The 18253-nt window shown below is 45.1% G+C and overlaps 2 protein-coding genes across 2 annotated transcripts; both read right to left on the minus strand.

Annotated features, from left to right (window-relative positions):
* Positions 1 to 1862: 1862 nt before the first annotated feature.
* Positions 1863 to 3962, minus strand: LOC100267601 (probable L-type lectin-domain containing receptor kinase S.5). The gene has a single exon (XM_002275468.4). The coding sequence runs from the start codon at positions 3956 to 3958 to the stop codon at positions 1994 to 1996; it is 1965 nt and encodes a 654-aa protein (XP_002275504.1). The 5' UTR covers positions 3959 to 3962; the 3' UTR covers positions 1863 to 1993.
* A 480-nt stretch (positions 3963 to 4442) lies between these two features.
* On the minus strand, positions 4443 to 6846 carry LOC100262448 (probable L-type lectin-domain containing receptor kinase S.5). Its single transcript, XM_002275483.4, has one exon. It carries the CDS (start codon positions 6726 to 6728, stop codon positions 4761 to 4763), a length of 1968 nt encoding a protein of 655 aa, XP_002275519.1. The 5' UTR covers positions 6729 to 6846; the 3' UTR covers positions 4443 to 4760.
* Between the last annotated feature and the right edge of the window lie 11407 nt (positions 6847 to 18253).

Raw genomic sequence — 18253 nt, forward strand, 5'->3', positions numbered from 1 at the left:
TGCTTCTTCAACCCTTATTATAATGCAGTGAATGATGACAGGCCTAGAGTTGTTTTGGAGACTTAAAAAACTACAATTTATTGACCATTACACTAATTGCTGGTTTTACCCTTTGCAAGCAAAAGATTAAATTCTTCAAAGAAAAGTTTATCAAGTCTGATCTTTTTGTTTTTCACTCGTATTTTCCTTCCTATTCCCTAAATTGCACATTTTTTTCTTGTTCATGACTTTTGATGTGTATTCTTAGAAGTAATTGAAACCATCTTAAATTTGTTCTGAAAATAAATAAGTTCTCGAAAATCATTTCTAATTAAAAACTTATTAAACGTGTGTTTTAAGTTAGAAAACTAATTTCTATCCAATTTCCTTGACCGGTATTTCATTTTGATTGATTTCGATTTACAAAAACTTTGTATTATTTAATACATAAGAATATTAATATTTTCCATTTTATATATTCTACTTGCCAAATTTTTGTCCCCTTTTGGCTAAATTTTGATAATCAGCACCAAGTTCATGTAACTTGGGTGTAATATGCCACGTGTCTTTTTCTTGACAGATTCAAGAATGAACCTAGGTTGGTATTGGTGATGTTGGCTAATTTTTTATGAGGAAAAATCAGAATGTGAGTGAAATGAAATCCAAATTCATTTAATTGGGAGACCAGAAGTATGTGGTCAATTTTGATGCTCTCAGTCCACATTCTTAGAGGTTTCCTAAAATCATCCCTTGTTTAAAATCTCTGGTGGTACGGACAAATAGATGGTCAAGTTGATAAGTATGAGTTCTAGTCTTCTAGAGAACGTGGAAAAGTTCCCAGGCCGGCCAAGTCTAATCATTTGAACAGTAGTGAGCCTATACTCTATTCTTCAACTTGAAGGAATCACGGCCCCACCCTACTCTCTTCTTTTCACACTTACTGATTATGTTCATGGGGCTTCCTGTACTCTATTTTTCAAGGCATAATTTATTGACCAAGGAGGAGAAATACAATTGTACACCCAAGATTTTTGCCTTTTTGATCCAAAAATCATATTGTTTGAATTCCACATTATAGATACTACCGTTTGGCGTGTAGAGTATCTTCATGAATAACTTTCACCCGATAACAAAGTCTCATCTATTTATTTGTGGAAAAAAAAGAAGAGAGAAATAGATTCAAGAAATTGTTTCTACATGCCCGCCATTGAGTGGTTTTTCAAAGAGCAAGTTGGAAAACTCAGCTTCCATGGATACGACTTCTGGATAAGAGCAATTAAGGGGCTCAAGGCCTCTTTTGGCTTAGAGGTATAAGTATACAAATATTAGCATTCATTGTCAGTATCAATATCAATGGAGTCTGTCAAATATAATAACTAGTGGTCTTCTTCTGACTTTGGACTATGTCTATGTCACTAGACAGCTTCTTGAATTTCTGGATCCAAGGGGTTCAAAATTTCAAGCTTATCTTCTGGGACTGGGAGTAGTTAGAATGTTGAGGATAGCACACTACGTAATCGCTGACCAACTGTTACAGGTCATTTTGTTGAGTAAGCCCACCTTTGTTTAATCCATTTATATGGATTTCAATCTTGTAGATTATATCATATTTGGTGATGAGGAGTTTGGTTCAATCCTAGTTTCTAGTGAATAAAATAAACTTCTCTTGCGGGCACTGTCCCTTCAATCCTAGCAAACTCAGCGGAAGTTCGACCTCCGTCATCTTCTGCATGATGTAATAAGATTGATTTAGGTTTTACAATTCAACATTAACAAGCATAATATCAATGATTCAACTGCAATAAACTCCATTTGCTATCATTAGTAGAGTTTGATACAATTTAAGAGACTTGATTGTAACTTGTAGCACACAATGAGGGGTGTTGATGCCTTGAAAAGCAAAGAAAATTTGAAGCATCAGTGAAGCTATTACTGTAACTAATGAAAAATTAACATGAAGCGTACTGATATATAGAAGATGGATACCTCCTGACTCAGATTTTGTCCTGATTTTTTATCTCCCAATCAGTTGTGAAGATGGAGTATTTTGGTCTCCACTGAAAGGGTAGTCCTCCAAATCCTCGTTGAGAGACGGAGGCATTGCAGGTGGCCACACAAAAGCAGGTCTGTCCATGGGGATAACTGGTGGAGCAACCTCTCCGGCAAGAACCCTCAAGGCAGTTCTCATGGATGGCCTCTGGAATGGATTTGGATGACAACTAGCCAGTGCCAAAACCAATACACATTCAGCTTGCTCCTTGCTGAAAACCCCATTCAATTGCAAATCTACCACATCCAGAATGCTCCCTCCCCTGTAATTTTCCCATACCCAATCCACAATGCTGCTGTTATAATTGTTCTGCATGCTTTGTCTTCCAGGTTTTCTTCCACAGACAACTTCAAGTACCAGGACACCAAATGCGTAAACATCTGTTTGAACTGTTGCCCTCCCAATAAGAAAACTTTCTGGAGCCATGTAGCCAGGCGTTCCTGCAATTGCTTTGGTGGAATGGTGAGTTTGGTCACTAGGATTGATGGTTCGAGCCAGTCCAAAATCCCCCAATCGGGCGTTGAACTCTGAGTCCAGCATTACATTGCTTGCCTTTATGTCTCGGTGAAGCACCCTCTTCTCACATCCATTATGAAGGTAGTCCAGTGCCTGTGCCACCCCATAAATGACAGCATGCCTCCTTTCCCAATTCAGAGTAACTGGGTTAGTCTCTACTCCGTGATTCTGATTGCAAAATATGAGCATGTCGAGGCTCTTATTTGGCATGAACTCATACACCAGAAGCAGTTCATCTCTCTCATGGCACCATCCCAATAATTTCACAAGATTTCTGTGATGGAGGTTGCTGATTGTTGTGATTTCTGCTATAAAATCTCGCTTGCCCTCATGTGAATTCCTTGAAAATCTTTTCACAGCTACCTCCCTATTTACCAAGACTCCTTTATAGACGGTCCCAAATCCACCTCTGCCAAGCAAGTTATCAGAATTGAAGTTTTCTGTGGCAGCTTCCAGTTCTTTCAATTTGAATTTTCTTGGAGCCGTGGATGAGCCTTGAATCTGCAGCTCAAACCACCCTGGATCATCCTCCTCCTCCACATGATCCTTGGTTTTGCGTTGCCATTTCCAGTACAGGAAGGCAGAAAATCCAATAACCAAACCTATTGCCCCAGGAACCGTGATCCAGACCCATAGCAGGTTAGGGGCATCATCATATAGTTCCAACCCACTGAATTCCCATGACTTCACATAATTGATCTGTGCATAAACTCCAGTTGAAGCTGAGAATCCTACATAAACCTTCTGAGGTAGATAGTCGTAGAGATTAAGTGACTCGAAAATTACAGGAACGCTCCTGTTTTCCCCAACAAAAATGCTCAAGCCTTGCCCATCATATTGAACCTTCACCTTTATATCAATACCACTTGAAAGATTGACACTTAAACTCTCTTGTTTTCTTGAGTAGATGCTATTCAGATCCAGGCCGACGTGGTTATCATCCAAGTCCTCTGGGTAGCTGTTCCTGGTGTCAAATTCTACTGCCACAGCTCCCCTTGTACTTGACCCCATTGTATTCTCGCTTATAATCCCAAGCCATTTTCCTACGCTGTTGGCTGGAATATCCGCATGCCCGGTTAAGATAAAAGCCAGGCCTTCACCCCCTGGATATGTGAGGGGAGTGATATTGATCACAAAGGTGGAATTAAAAGGTAATGTGCCTCTGCCTGTGCTCCACAACTTCAAAGGCCTTGTATAAAAGACCCGGCCACATCCTCCATTATTTAAAACATTTTGTGTTAGCTGGATGGTGTCAGAAGCCATATATGAATCTCCGAAGAACGTCAAATCATCTCCTTTTTGTGGTTTGAAAATTGGATAACTGAAATTGAAGCATTCAGCTTGAGTAACAGCGCCAACCAAGACAGTTGCTAGTGCTACTGCATTAAACCGCAGAAAATCATGGCTTAACATACTGTCTCTGCCTGACCAGATGCATACCAAGTACAGGAAACGATTCTGTTCAAACAACTGCAGTCAGCCCATTTGATGAACTTGATACCACATTCAAGTTCATGACTTTCTACAAGGGGAAATTCGGGTTTCCTTTTATTATATTTCTGTTGAATGTGTTAAAAATATATGCCAAGACTTTAGAGGCTGATCATCATGCTGGTTGCCGGCGATCCACACAACCAGCTGAGGAATAGTTATAAATTGGGATATGAACGGCTAAAAAAAATATCTTAACAAGCAACTAGGAAACTTCCGAAATTTTCAAAGATGAAGAATGTGATAAAAAAAACACAACCCAAGTCCATCCTATTGTAGGACATGAGTTAGGCCAGAGTCATTGGATGACCAGAACTGTGGTGATCCAGCCCTCAGTCCTGAGTCCTCCATAAGAAGTTTCCATGTATAAGCTCTTCTCCGTAGAAAGACCAACTATTAGCATGAGTTTGAGAACGATTGTCTTTATATTATTTGGGAGACGAAATAGTTACAAGCTACATTTAAAGGCACTATCAACTAAAAAGTAATAGTACCTAAAGCTACATTTTTAACACATATACAGCGAAGGGCACTCATGCCCTTGAACAATCAAAGAGGGGGGAAATTTGTAAACACGCAATAAGGGGTGTTCATGCAAACAAGGAGAAAATTTAGCACATCAATGAAGCTAAAGCAATTCACCACCATAAACTAATGAAAAAACAAGAGGCATACTGATATATAGAAGATGGACACCCCTGACTTTGAATTACTGGCATGATTTTCATCTTCCAATCAGTTCTGAAGATGGGGTGTTTCGGTCTCCACTGAAAGTGTAGTCCTGCAAATCCTCATTGAGAGATGGGGGCATTGCAGGTGGCCACACAAAAGCAGGTCTGTCCATGGGGATAACTGGTGGAGCAACCTCTCCTGCAAGAACCCTCAAGACAGTTCTCATGGATGGCCTCTGGTATGGATTTGGATGGCAACAAGCCAGAGCCAAAACCAATACACATTCAGCTTGCTCCTTGCTGAAAATCCCATTCAATTGCAAATCTACCACATCCAGAATGCTCCCTCCCCTGTAATTTTCCCATACCCAATCCACTATGCTATTGTTATAGTTGTTCTGCGTGCTTTGTCTTCCAGGCTTTCTTCCACAGACAACTTCAAGTACCAGGACACCAAATGCGTAAACATCTGTTTGAACTGTTGCCCTCCCAATAAGAAAACTTTCTGGAGCCATGTAGCCAGGCGTTCCTGCAATTGCTTTGGTGGAATGGTGAGTTTGATCACTCGGATTGATGGTTCGAGCCAGTCCAAAATCCCCCAATCGGGCGTTGAATTCTGAGTCCAGCATTACATTACTTGCCTTTATGTCTCGGTGAAGCACCCTCTTCTCACATCCATTATGAAGGTAGTCCAGTGCCTGTGTCACCCCATAAATGACACCATGCCTCCTTTCCCAATTCAGAGTAACTGGGTTAGTCTCTGCTCCATGATTCTGATTGCAAAATATGAGCTTGTCTAGGCTCTTATTTGGCATGAACTCATACACCAGAAGCAGTTCATCTCTCTCATGGCACCATCCCAATAATTTCACAAGATTTCTGTGATGGAGGTTGCTGATTGTTGTGATTTCTGCTATAAAATCTTGCTTGCCCTCATGTGAATTCCTTGAAAATCTTTTCACAGCTACCTCCCTATTTATCGATACTCCTTTATAGACAGTCCCAAATCCACCTCTGCCGAGCAAGTTATCAGAATTGAAGTTCTCTGTGGCAGACTCCAGTTCTTTCAATCTGAATTTTCTTGGAGCCGTGGATAAGCCTTGAATCTGTAGCTCAAATCCCGGATCATCTCCCTTCCTGACATAATATTTCCATTTCCAATACAAGGAAAAGGCAAATCCAATAAACAAAGCTATTACTGCAGCAACTATGATCCAGATCCATTGCGGCATCTGATGATCATCTAAATCTAATACACTGAATTCCCATGACCTTACATAGTTTAGTTGGGAATAATTTCCCGTTGAAGCTGAGAATCCCACATAAACTTTGTGACGCAGATAGATGGAGAAATTAAGAGAGTCAGAAATTGCTGGTGAGCTCGTGTCTTCCCCCACAAAAACCCTCAAAACCTCCCCATCATACCGAATTCTCACCTTGACGTCCATACCACTTGAAAGATCCACATATAGGCTTTCTTGTTTTTTTAAATAGCCATTCAAGTTCAGTCCAATCCGGCTACCATTCAAATTTTCTGTGTTACTCCTCCCAGTGAGAAATGCTACTGCCACCGTTTCAATTTCAGGTGATGATACCGTGGCCTCATTCACGATCCCAAGCCATTGTCCTTGGCTGTTACTTGGAAGATCGGTATGTCCAGTTAAGATAAAGGCCAAACCGTCACCACCTGGGTTTGTGGTGTTGATGATGTTAAGTACAAAGGTGGAATTAAAAGATGCCATGCCTTTGCTTTTGCTCCACAACCTGAATGGTCTTTTGTACAGCGCTCGGCCAGACTGATTCCTGCTGAAATCTATGCTTGAAACATCAGGTGTAACCTGGATGCCACCCAAAGCTATATATGAATTCTTTAAAATGAGATTGGTCTCATCTTCTTCCGTAAAACTTGAATAATTGAAACTGAAACAGCCAGCTTGAGCAACAGCGCCAACCAAGAGAGCTACTAGTAGTAGAAAGTTAACTACTGAAGAAAAGCACAGCAAAGATCGGTTGTGTAGCATTCTGTTTCAGATGGCCACGATGCAAACACAATGGCCAGAATAGCCTTTAAGGGATACGCTTATGTTCAAACATTTGCAGCTACCCCATTTAAGGACTTTAACACGGAAAAAAAGTCATGTTCACGACTTGTATAAGGAGAAACTTCCTTTTTCCTTCCCACCGCGTTTACCATAATTCTGTTGACCAATGGGGTGAATATTATAGATTGGTCAAATGATAAGACTAAGAGAAAAGAACGAATAAAATTGCAGCTTACCATCAAGGTGGTAGAACAGTCCGGCAGTTAAATATGTATAACTTTAGATATGCACAAGGGATCATGATTGAAGATCTAGCTGCAAACTGGAAGGGTCTGGTTTTCTCCTTTGAAATCCGTTTTGGGCCTTAGCTCTATAAGATATTTTTTCATCCTGGAGTTCATCTCCAATCATCTATATATAGTTGCATTCTCTCAAAGTTCCGTAAGATTGATCAGTTTGGATAATTAGTTTCTAATAAGATTTATGTCCAGTTAATGCCTGTCAACTTGCCAGAATGTTGTTTCTCATAAATTAACTCAGGTCAATGATAATCAGCATCAGATTCATATATTTTCCCCTTGTAATCTGCAATATGGTCTATTTTATTGCATCAGGTAACCAGGAAACCTCTGGGTATAAGGGTTTTTGTGGTCCCTATCCACAATTTTCAAAGAGGAAAAATGTGACGAAAGCACAACCCAAATCAAACACGAATTAGGCTGTTGTCATTGGATGACCAGTACTGTGGTCCAGTCGTCACTCCTGGGTCCTCCCTCAAGAGGTTTCCAAGAATAAGCTCTTTCCACAGAAACATAACCATTAGCAAGAGTTAGAGAACGATTACATTTATATTCTTGAGAAGAAATAGTTACAAGCTGCATTTAATGGTACTGTCAATTAAAAAGTAGTAGTACTCATGGATGAAAATTTCGGGATATTGTAGGGACCCCTCCCTCCGAGAACACGTGGCACGCATCTTACAGTGACACGTGGCACGCATTGTCATCCGAGGCACCCTCATCCGGATCTTCCTATAAAGCACACATGGCAGGCTTTTCCGGACTACCTCAAGGAAGATCAAACGACACTTATAAATATATCATCCGGACGGCTCACACAATACATCCGGATGATCAACATATGCCATCCGGATAAAGTGGTCCGGATCATTGACTGAAGTAAGCAAGTCTCACACGTTACCACAACAGCCTGTCATGGCCCACGTTCCGCCGCCTGCAGGGTGAGAGGACAAGATGAAGTGACAACAAGTCACTTCCTTTGATCATTCCACATGGTCACTTCCCACGATCTCTGACAGCTGCATCACCTACCACGATCTCTGTCAGCCACCCGTAGGGTGATGATGGCCTTGGTGCCATCTAATGTCATCATGACAACATAAAATATCTCCCCACCATTAATGAGAGGAGCAGTACACCTGACATTATATATAAACCTTCACACGAAGAGGAAGGTAATCACCTGATACCTAGTAAAAGGACAACTGATTTATATCTCCCTCTCTAACCATGGCTAACAAAACCATCGGAGGGTGCGTCCGGACACCCTGTCCGGATGCCTTTTGCAGGTATAATGACTGAATCAAGAACCTTTGTGGGTTGAGATCGCGTGTCCATCCATTTAGCAACTACGTGGAACACCAGGAGCGCAGGGTATCAACATTGGCGCCGTCTGTGGGAAAATTTTCATTTTGATTCAGTCACTAGCAAAGATGGCCACATCTTCCCGAAGTCGTTCATCTGGTAGGGGAGAGGAAGATGATTTTGAATGGCGTCAAACCATCGAAAAAAGACAGTTGGCAAGCGAACGACAACTAAAAGCTCTCCTCTAGGAGACATAAAGATTGAGAGAAGAAAACGCTGTATTACGCATCCAGGCGTCAACATCAGGGCCTCCTCAACGTCAGCGTTGAAGAGGCCAAGTAGCAAACTCAAGGCCTCAACAAGAACCAGAATCAATATATCCTGGGACCACAGGAGCCATCCCAGGAGCATGCAACGTGAGGCCTCATGAGCCACACACGCCTATGCCCCGAGCTCCCCGTGAGGAAAGCTCAGACTCTACTCACTTTTCAGCAAAAAGACAACGCGATAGAAGACCTCAGTTGTCAAATTCAATGCGCGCAAGACTAGGCCCACAAGAGCCTGGAAGATCAAGGCCACCAGTAGCCACAACCTGGGCACCATGCCCTGACCCCATGGCCACCCCCATGGTGCAGAACGTACACTCGCATCGTGACCCCATAGTCACCCCCGTGATGCGGAACGTTCATTCGCACCCAGCGGTACAGCAGGCTGGGGGAAACCTCCCAAACGAGCCACCCATTGGCTCCATCAGCAGAAGGCTGGATGACATGCTCTCCACGCCCTTCTGCTCTCATATCATTCATTACGAACCCCCAAGGGGATTCCTCGTGCCAAAATTTTCCACATACGATGGGACCAACGATCCCTTTGATCACATCATGCATTATCGACAGCTCATGACGCTCGATATTGGCAACGATGCACTACTATGCAAAGTATTTCCCGCCAACCTACAAGGACAGGCCCTCTCATGGTTTCATCGCCTACCTCCCAACTCTGTTGGCAATTTCAGGGACCTGTCCGAAGCTTTCGTGGGACAATACTTGTACTCCGCTTGACACAAGCAAAATATCAGCACCCTGCAGAACATAAAAATGCAAGATAACGAATCCTTGAGGGAATTTGTGAAGCGGTTTGGCCAAGCCGTACTTCAAGTAGAGGCTTGCAGTATGGATGCTGTCCTACAAATCTTCAAGCGAAGCATCTGTCCAGGCACTCCATTTTTCGAATCACTAGCCAAAAAGCCTCCTACGACGATGGACAACTTGTTCAGACGAGCCAACAAATATTCAATGCTCGAAGATGACGTACGTGCAGCCACCCAACAAGTTTTGGTTGCCGGACGGCCATCTAGAGGTGAAGCGGAAAGAAATGCTAAACCTCCGGACCGGCCAAGACCGTCCGATCGAAAGCAGGAGGGATCGAGTTGCCCGGATAGGCCGCCCCCCACGCCTCTCTCCATATCATATGAAAAACTTCTCCCTATGATCCAAGGCTTGTCTAACTTCAGGTGGCCAAGACCCCAAGGAACAGACCCATCCACAAGGGATCATAGCAAGAGATGTGCCTTCCACAAGGAACACGGTCACACGACAGAAACATGCAGGAGCCTCCAGTATTTGGTCGAGAAGCTCATCAAGGCAGGACATCTAAAGCAATATCTCCGCTCAGATACTGAAAGAAAAATCACTTCCCAACATCACAATCCTGGAGCCCCCAGGGCCCCAGCCGCCCCCAAGGCCGTTATAACTATATTAACGGGGGTCCATCTGACGAGGAATATGACTCTAGGCGAAAAAGGCAGAAGTTGTTGCGTGCCGCATCAATACGCGAACGCATCAATTCCATCCGGCCTGGACTAACCGGAGGGGGTCCTCGCCCCATAGATGGGACAATCATTTTCCCACCGATAGATCCCACCCGGACATTGCAGCTACATCGCGACGCCCTCATCTTGTCCCTGGAAATAGGGGACTTCGATGTGCAGCGTATCTTGGTTGACCCAGGCAGCTCGGCCGACCTTGTACAAGCATCGGTTGTTAGTCACATGGGACACAGTCTCGCAGGCCTCGAAAACCCTGGACGAATCTTATCCGGATTTAACGGATCATCAACTACGTCCTTGGGAGACATTGTACTGCCGGTCCAAGCTGGCCCGGTCACTCTCAACGTACAATTCTCGGTGGTACAAGAGTTATCACCCTTCAATATCATCTTGGGGCGCGCATGACTACACTACATGAAAGCCATCCCCTCTACATATCATCAAATGGTGAGTTTTCTCACCAACGAAGGGCAAATTGACCTATATGGCAGCCAGCTGGCCGCTCGGCAATGCTATCAGATAGCATGAGAAGCAGGGGCCAACCAGGAAGATGCATTTCCCCCTGAACCCAGCCATGCACATGACCAATAGCAATTATTGGGTCCGGCGGACAAAGATCCCCCGGCAGCAGATCCTTTACAAACAATCCAAATTTCGGAGGAAAACACTCACCTCACGAACATCAGTTCCCTCATGACAACCGAAGAAACTCAGAGCATGCAAAATATTCTCAGATAGAACCATGACATTTTCGCATGGGCACATTCTGATATGAAGGGAATTCATCCCTCTATCGCATTGCACAGGCTCAACGTCTTTTCAACTGCCAGACCCGTCTGGCAGAAAATTAGGCGCTTTCACCCGGATAGACAAAAAGTCATCCGGAATGAGATTGACAAATTGCTGGAATTTGGATTCATAAGAGAAGTAGCTTATCCGGATTGGTTAGCCAACGTGGTGGTGGTACCCAAAAAAAAAGGAAAATGGCGGGTTTGCGTAGATTACACCAACCTCAATAATGCATGTCCAAAAAACAGTTTCCTTTTGCCACGAATAGATCAAATTGTGGATTCCACTGCCGGGCAAGATATGCTCTCTTTCTTGGATGTCTTCTCCGGATATCACCAAATTCCCATGTCCCCAGCTGACGAGGAAAAGACAGCATTCATAACGCCACACGGCCTCTATTGCTACAAAGTCATGCCGTTCGGACTCAAAAACGCTGGCGCCACTTATCAGAGACTGATGACAAAGATCTTCAAACCTCTGATAGGCCACACAGTAGAGGTATATATTGATGATATCGTGGTTAAAAGCAAAACCCGAGAGGAGCATGTTCTTCATTTACAAGAAGTTTTTCACCTCTTGAGGGAGTATGACATGAAGCTGAATCCTTCCAAATGCGCCTTTGGCGTAAGTGCTGGCAAATTTCTGGGTTTTATGGTCAGCCAAAGAGGGATAGAGGTGAGCCCAGACCAAATCAAGGCAGTCATGGAAACACATCCCCCCAGGAACAAGAAGGAGTTGCAACGCCTCACGGGCAAGCTCGTTGCATTAGGGCGTTTCATAGCCCGCTTCATTGATGAGTTGCGGCCCTTCTTCTTAGCAATACGAAAGGCTGGAACACACGGATGGACGGATAGTTGTCAAAACGCTTTTGAAAAAATTAAACACTGTCTCATGCACCCACCCATCCTAAGCAGTCCCATCCCAAAAGAGAAATTATACATGTATCTGGCTGTATCAGAATGGGCAATCAGCGCCGTTCTATTCCTCTGCCCCTCACCCAAGGAGCAGAAACCTATCTACTACGTCAGCAGGGCATTGGCAGACGTAGAAACCAGATATTCAAAAATGGAGCTAACAGCCTTAGCCCTTCGAAGCGCTGCCCAGAAGCTCCGCCCTTATTTCCAAGCTCATATAGTGATCGTACTAATTGACCAACCCCTTCGCAACATTCTGCACAAGCCAGATTTAACCGGGAGAATGCTACAATGGGCCATTGAATTAAGCGAGTTTGGAATCGAATTCCAACCCAGATTGTCCATGAAAGGCCAAGTAATGGCTGACTTCGTGCTAGAATATTCCCGAAGGCCTAACCAACACCACGAATCAAGTAAACAAGAATGGTGGACTCTGCGAGTTGACGGAGCCTCACGCTCATCAGGCTCTGGAGTTGGGCTCCTACTACAGTCCCCAACTGGGGAACATTTGGAGCAAGCCATCCGACTGGGATTCTCTGCCTCTAACAATGAAGCAGAATATGAGGCCATCTTGTCCGGATTGGACCTCGCTCTTGCTCTATCTTTCTCCAAACTCCGGATCTACAGCGACTCACAACTCGTGGTAAGACATGTCCAGAAGGAATATGAGGCTAAGGACGCACGCATGGCACGATACTTAGCTAAAGTAAGAAACACCTTGTAGCAATTCACCGAATGGACAATCGAAAAAATCAGGCGAGCTGAAAATGGGCGCGCTGACGCCTTGGCCGGTATAGCTGCCTCATTCCCCATCAAAGAAGCTATTCTATTGCCAATACATGTGCAAACCAACCATTCTGTCGCAGAAACCTCTACTTGCAACACCATTGAGGCAACCCAAGCAAACGACCAAGAGTGGACGGACAATATTGCAGAATATCTCCGGACAGGCACTCTACCAGGAGATCCCAAACAGGCACACAAAATCATGGTGCAAGCTGCACGTTTCACCTTAATTGGGGAGCACTTGTACAAACGATCCTTCACAGGACCGTACCTTCGGTGCCTAGGGCATTCAGAGGCCCAGTATGTGTTAGCTGAGTTGCATGAGAGAATATGCGGGAATCATTCGGGAGGACGATCTCTGGCACATAGAGCTCATTCGCAAGGATACTATTGGCCAACAATGAAGAAAGACGCGACAGCATATGTCAAAAGATGTGATAAATGCCAAAGGTATGCTCCCATTCCACATATGCCATCAGCAACGTTGAAGTCAGTCTCAGACCCATGGCCTTTTGCGCAGTGGGGCATGGATATAGTGGGACCCCTCCCAGCAGCGCCTGCCCAGAAAAAGTTCCTCCTTGTCGCCACTGATTACTTTAGTAAATGGGTGGAAGCTGAAGCATATGCTAGCATCAAAGACAAAGATGTCACCAAGTTCGTATGGAAAAACATTGTTTGTCGTTTTGGAATCCCCCAAACCATCATAGCTGACAATGGTCCACAATTTGACAGCATTGCATTCAGGAATTTCTGTTCGGAGCTGAACATTCGGAATTCATACTCCACACCGCGATATCCTCAAAGTAATGGGCAAGCAGAAGCCACAAACAAGACCCTAATCACTGCCTTAAAGAAAAGGCTTGGACAAGCCAAAGGGAAGTGGGTGGAGGAGCTACCCGGCGTCCTATGGGCCTATCGAACCACACCCGGACGACCAACAGGAAACACTCATTTCGCCCTCGTATATGGAATGGATGCAGTCATTCCTACTGAAATAGGTCTTCCTACTATCCGGACTGACGCAGCAAAGCAGAGTGATGCAAACACGGAATTAGGAAGAAATTTGGATTGGGTAGATGAAGTGAGGGAGAGCGCAGCCATCCGGATGGCAGACTATCAACAAAGAGCATTCGCCCATTACAATCGCAAAGTAAAGCCCAGAAGCTTAAAAAATGGTACGCTAGTCCTTAGAAAAGTTTTTGAAAACACTGCTGAAGTAGGCGTAGGGAAGTTCCAAGCTAACTGGGAAGGATCCTATATAGTGTCTAAAGCAAGTGAAAGTGGAGCCTATCATTTACAAAAATTAGACGGAACTCCGTTACTTAGACCATGGAATGTGTCCAATTTAAAACAGTACTATCAATGAAAAAGCAAGACAAGTACAAATGAAAAAAAGAAGTGTTTTATTGATATATGTAAATGTATGTACAAGGAGGTCTCCGGACCACAAAAAATACAGAAAAAAGATTACAGAAAAATTGCAAAAAGAAAAGCTATCAGGGAGCAGGCTTGTCAAGAAGTTTCTTCTCTTCACCCGGAGGAATTGAAGAGACATCTCGCTTTATGCCATTCTTCTTCATACAACAGCGATAGCCGAAGATGAACGTATCATCCACTTGTTTTTGATACTCCGCTTCAAGCTCCTCCCTCTCTGCAGCAAACTCCCGCTCTAGCTCTTCTTTTTGCGCTATTAAGCGCAGTTGCAAATCTTCTTTCTGCTTCTTTTCAATTGAAGCCTCAGTCCGGAGTTGCCTCACCTCCCCCCTCAGCCGGGCCATCTCATCCTCCGCCTCAAACAGGTGGGCGATTGTTGATTCCTCCCGGCCCTTAGCCTCAGCCAAATCCGCCCGAAGGGCTTCATTGTCCTCTCGAACGGTGGATAAGCTGGCTTCGGCCTCCGCCAGTCTCAGGCGCAACCGATCTTCACTATTTTTGTGCCGAGATGCGAAGGCCTTCATATAATCAGTGGTTCGCAGCAAGTCAGTGAATAAATCATGTTGTTGAGCCATGCCGCGAAGACCACTTACCAGCTACATTCAAGCACACAAGCGAGAAAAGCAAAGTTATAAATCACACCACAAAGTTATCAGAATAACAAAGAATCTAGAAGCACAAAAACAGTATACCGTTTCCACCATCTCGAACATCTTGGCTGAAGGTATGATAGTAGTCAAGCCGGGGGGAATATGTTTCAGCTTATCTTCCAACTCCGCGTAGCTAAAAGGGCTAGCAGAGGTACAAGCCGCGTCATTAACAAGATCCCCACCTGATGAGGTGACAGAAGGCGACTCTTGTTCCGAATTCGGGGCCTCAACATTTACGGCCGGATGGGTCTCCCCGGGTGCAACGTCATCCGGGACCATCACCGGGACGGCTGGAGTCTCAGTTACCATCTCTACTTCACCCTCCTCCGGATGGGCGTGGTGGGCGGATGAGCAACTAACTTCAATCTCTTGCTGACGATCTTGAAGCCGCCCGATGAGTCCGGACCTCAGATTGCGCGCCGAACGCGGCCTCTTTGAAGGTGGCCCCTTCACCAGAATAAGAGTCAGACGGTCCGGATCGTCAGAGGGCTGACTCTGGCTTTTTGCCCATGCTTCCTCCATCGGGGTCGCACAAACGGCTTCAGCTGCATCAACATCCGGATTAGGGGAGCCCGGATGGTTTATGGACGCAGCTTCCTCAGCCAAATTAGCCAGATGGGCAACCGCTGCCAATGAGGTACTCGAGTGGTTCAGCCCCGCGACATGTCCGGGTCCGCTTGAGATAGAATGAGGAGCAGGGTTCACTGGCTCCTCTATTATTACCTCCACCTCGTGAGTAATTGGCGGAAGAACAAATTCCTTGGGAGGAGTGGGCTCCTTCACTCCCTTCCCATTCTTCACCAGCTTCCTCTTTTTCGTTGGAGCTTTCTTTGGAGGAGAGGTTGCGTCGTGTTTCTGTCCGGGAGCCTTCCGAAGGGTTCCTTCGTTTTTTCTCCTCTCCCGATCATCCAGGAGTGCTCGGCGTTTTTCAACGTCAGCCTCTTTAAACTCCTGGTAGATCGGGAGATCCTTCACAGTATAATGCTCCCCAAGCACTACCTCCTTTGGCAGCTTCCTGGGGAGAATATTGACAACATAATCCTGGGACTCCCGGACGACCGCCATTAGATTCCGCGCAGAAAGCAGCGTCTTGTAGTGCCTCTCCTTGGCGTCTATCTCAAATAATTTATTGAGACAGGCAAAAGACGCCTTTTCCACCCAGTCCACGATGTGGCCCCTCATTTCCGGACCTGTGTTATCAGCAACCAAAGATAAGAATACCATCCGAACAAATCAACAAAAAGACAACAAAGTAAAAGCCGGACAAAGTCGCAAAGCAAACTTACCCGGAATCACTAAGGAGTAGTTTGGAGAGAAGGGCCTCGCAGGATGCTTCGACCCCGCCCCGGCAGCTCCGTCACCAATTGAAGGGAGGGCAGGTGAGCGGACATGCTGAAGATGTCATTTTTCACCTTTTTCAGAGAGTAGACAAAAAACACCTCCAGCAGCGTGAGGTCGAGGTTGTATAGCATGTTTATGATGCTGCATCCCATCAGCACCCGGACGATGTTGGGGTGAATGAAGGCGGGTGGAATCTGGGTGAAATGGAGGAATTCCTTGAACAACGCCGGCAGAGGGAACCGGAGCCCCACGTTGAATTGTTCCTTTGAGAAGATGATGGTATCTTTTTCAGCCTTCTCAGTCGGCGCAAGCACCTCCTCATCATTCAGAAATTCCACCATTACGCCATTTGGGATGCAGAATCGATCCCGGAATTCCTTTACACTCAGTTTGTCTGTGGGTTTCTCGTGAGCATCGCCGGCCCGGACAGATGAGGTAGATTTGTTCTTTGCAGACATTTTTTAGCCCAAGGCTGAACCGAAACCTACATGCAAGAAATGCAATAGTCAAACACAGCAATCCAAAAACTCGCAAACCCTAAACAGATAACAACACTCAGAAAACCCCGCACCACTAATGTACCCATTCCAAAATCCTTGACTCTACCCCAACAAGAAACCCCCAACCCACAAAAAACACAGGGGGGCAACGGAAACCCTTAAAACACCCAGTCACAAACGACACTCGCTCAAAACAAACCAACAACACCAAAGCGTAGAAAATGAAAGAGCAAGACACAAGGAATACGTACCAAGTGTGAACGAAAGGCAAGGGTTGCAAATCGCAAGGCAAACACCGTCAAAACGCAACAAATCACCGTCAGGAAATTCTAAGGTTTCACTCAGAAGAAGCGAAGGTACGCACAAGGTTGAAGAAGAAAGCAATCTCAGAAAAAACGCAGTAGAAAAAAAGCAACAGTGGGCACAGTATTTTATTTATAGGGGGACAACCCCTCGGAAAGCCAAACGCCCAACAACGCCATCATTGAAACGACATGCTGCCTGGGAATGCCCAGAGTCGGCGGCTCATCATAAATGCCTTTTTGGCTCTCGCGCCCCCACTCGCCACGTGGCCCAACCAGACAAAAAGTCGATTTCGGTTTCAAAAACCAATTATTTTTTAACCCGCCCATTTTTGCTCAGGCAAAATAGGCAAGTTAAAAAGGGGGGCATTGTAGGGACCCCTCCCTCCGAGAACACGTGGCACGCATCTTACAGTGACACGTGGCACGCATTGTCATCCGAGTCACTCTCATCCGGATCTTCCTATAAAGCACACATGGCAGGCTTTTTCGGACTACCTCAAGAAAGATCAAACGACACTTATAAATATATCATCCGGACGGCTCACACAATACATCCGGATGATCAACATATGCCATCCGGATAAAGTGGTCCGGATCATTGACTGAAGTAAGCAAGTCTCACATGTTACCACAACAGCCTATCATGGCCCACGTTCCACCGCCTGCAGGGTGAGAGGACAAGATGAAGTGACAACAAGTCATTTCCTTTGATCATTCCACATGGTCACTTCCCACGATCTCTGACAGCCGCATCACCTACCACGATCTCTGTCAGCCACCCGTAGGGTGATGATGGCCCTGGTGCCATCTAATGTCATCATGACAACATAAAATATCTCCCCACCATTAATGAGAGGAACAGTACTCCTGGCACTATATATAAACCTTCACACAAAAAGGAAGGTAATCGCCTGATACCTAGTAAAAGGACAACTGATTTATATCTCCCTCTCTAACCATGGCTAACAAAACCATCGGAGGGTGCGTCCGGACACCCTGTCCGGATGCCTTTTGCAGGTATAACGACTGAATCAAGAACCTTTGTGGGTTGAGATCGCGTGTCCATCCATTTGGCAACTACGTGGAACACCAGGAGCGCGGGGTATCAACAGATATATCCCCAAAATTTCGGTGTATCGGTAGATAGTGGGAAGATATTTCGGTGGGACGATATTTAATTCGGCAATTTTTCGGCAATTTTACCGATTTTTCTCTGATTTTACTGATTTTTCGTTGTGGTCAACTCGATCAAAGCTCTAGTTAATGTTGCTGGCTCTGTCAAAGCACGGTGAAACCCTCGAAAATTCGGCAATTTTGGCTTGTTGTAGGCGTTGGGACTCGAAACCAGACCAA

Source organism: Vitis vinifera, chromosome 8, assembly GCF_030704535.1.
Source record: "Vitis vinifera cultivar Pinot Noir 40024 chromosome 8, ASM3070453v1".
NCBI classification, from domain to species: domain Eukaryota; kingdom Viridiplantae; phylum Streptophyta; class Magnoliopsida; order Vitales; family Vitaceae; genus Vitis; species Vitis vinifera.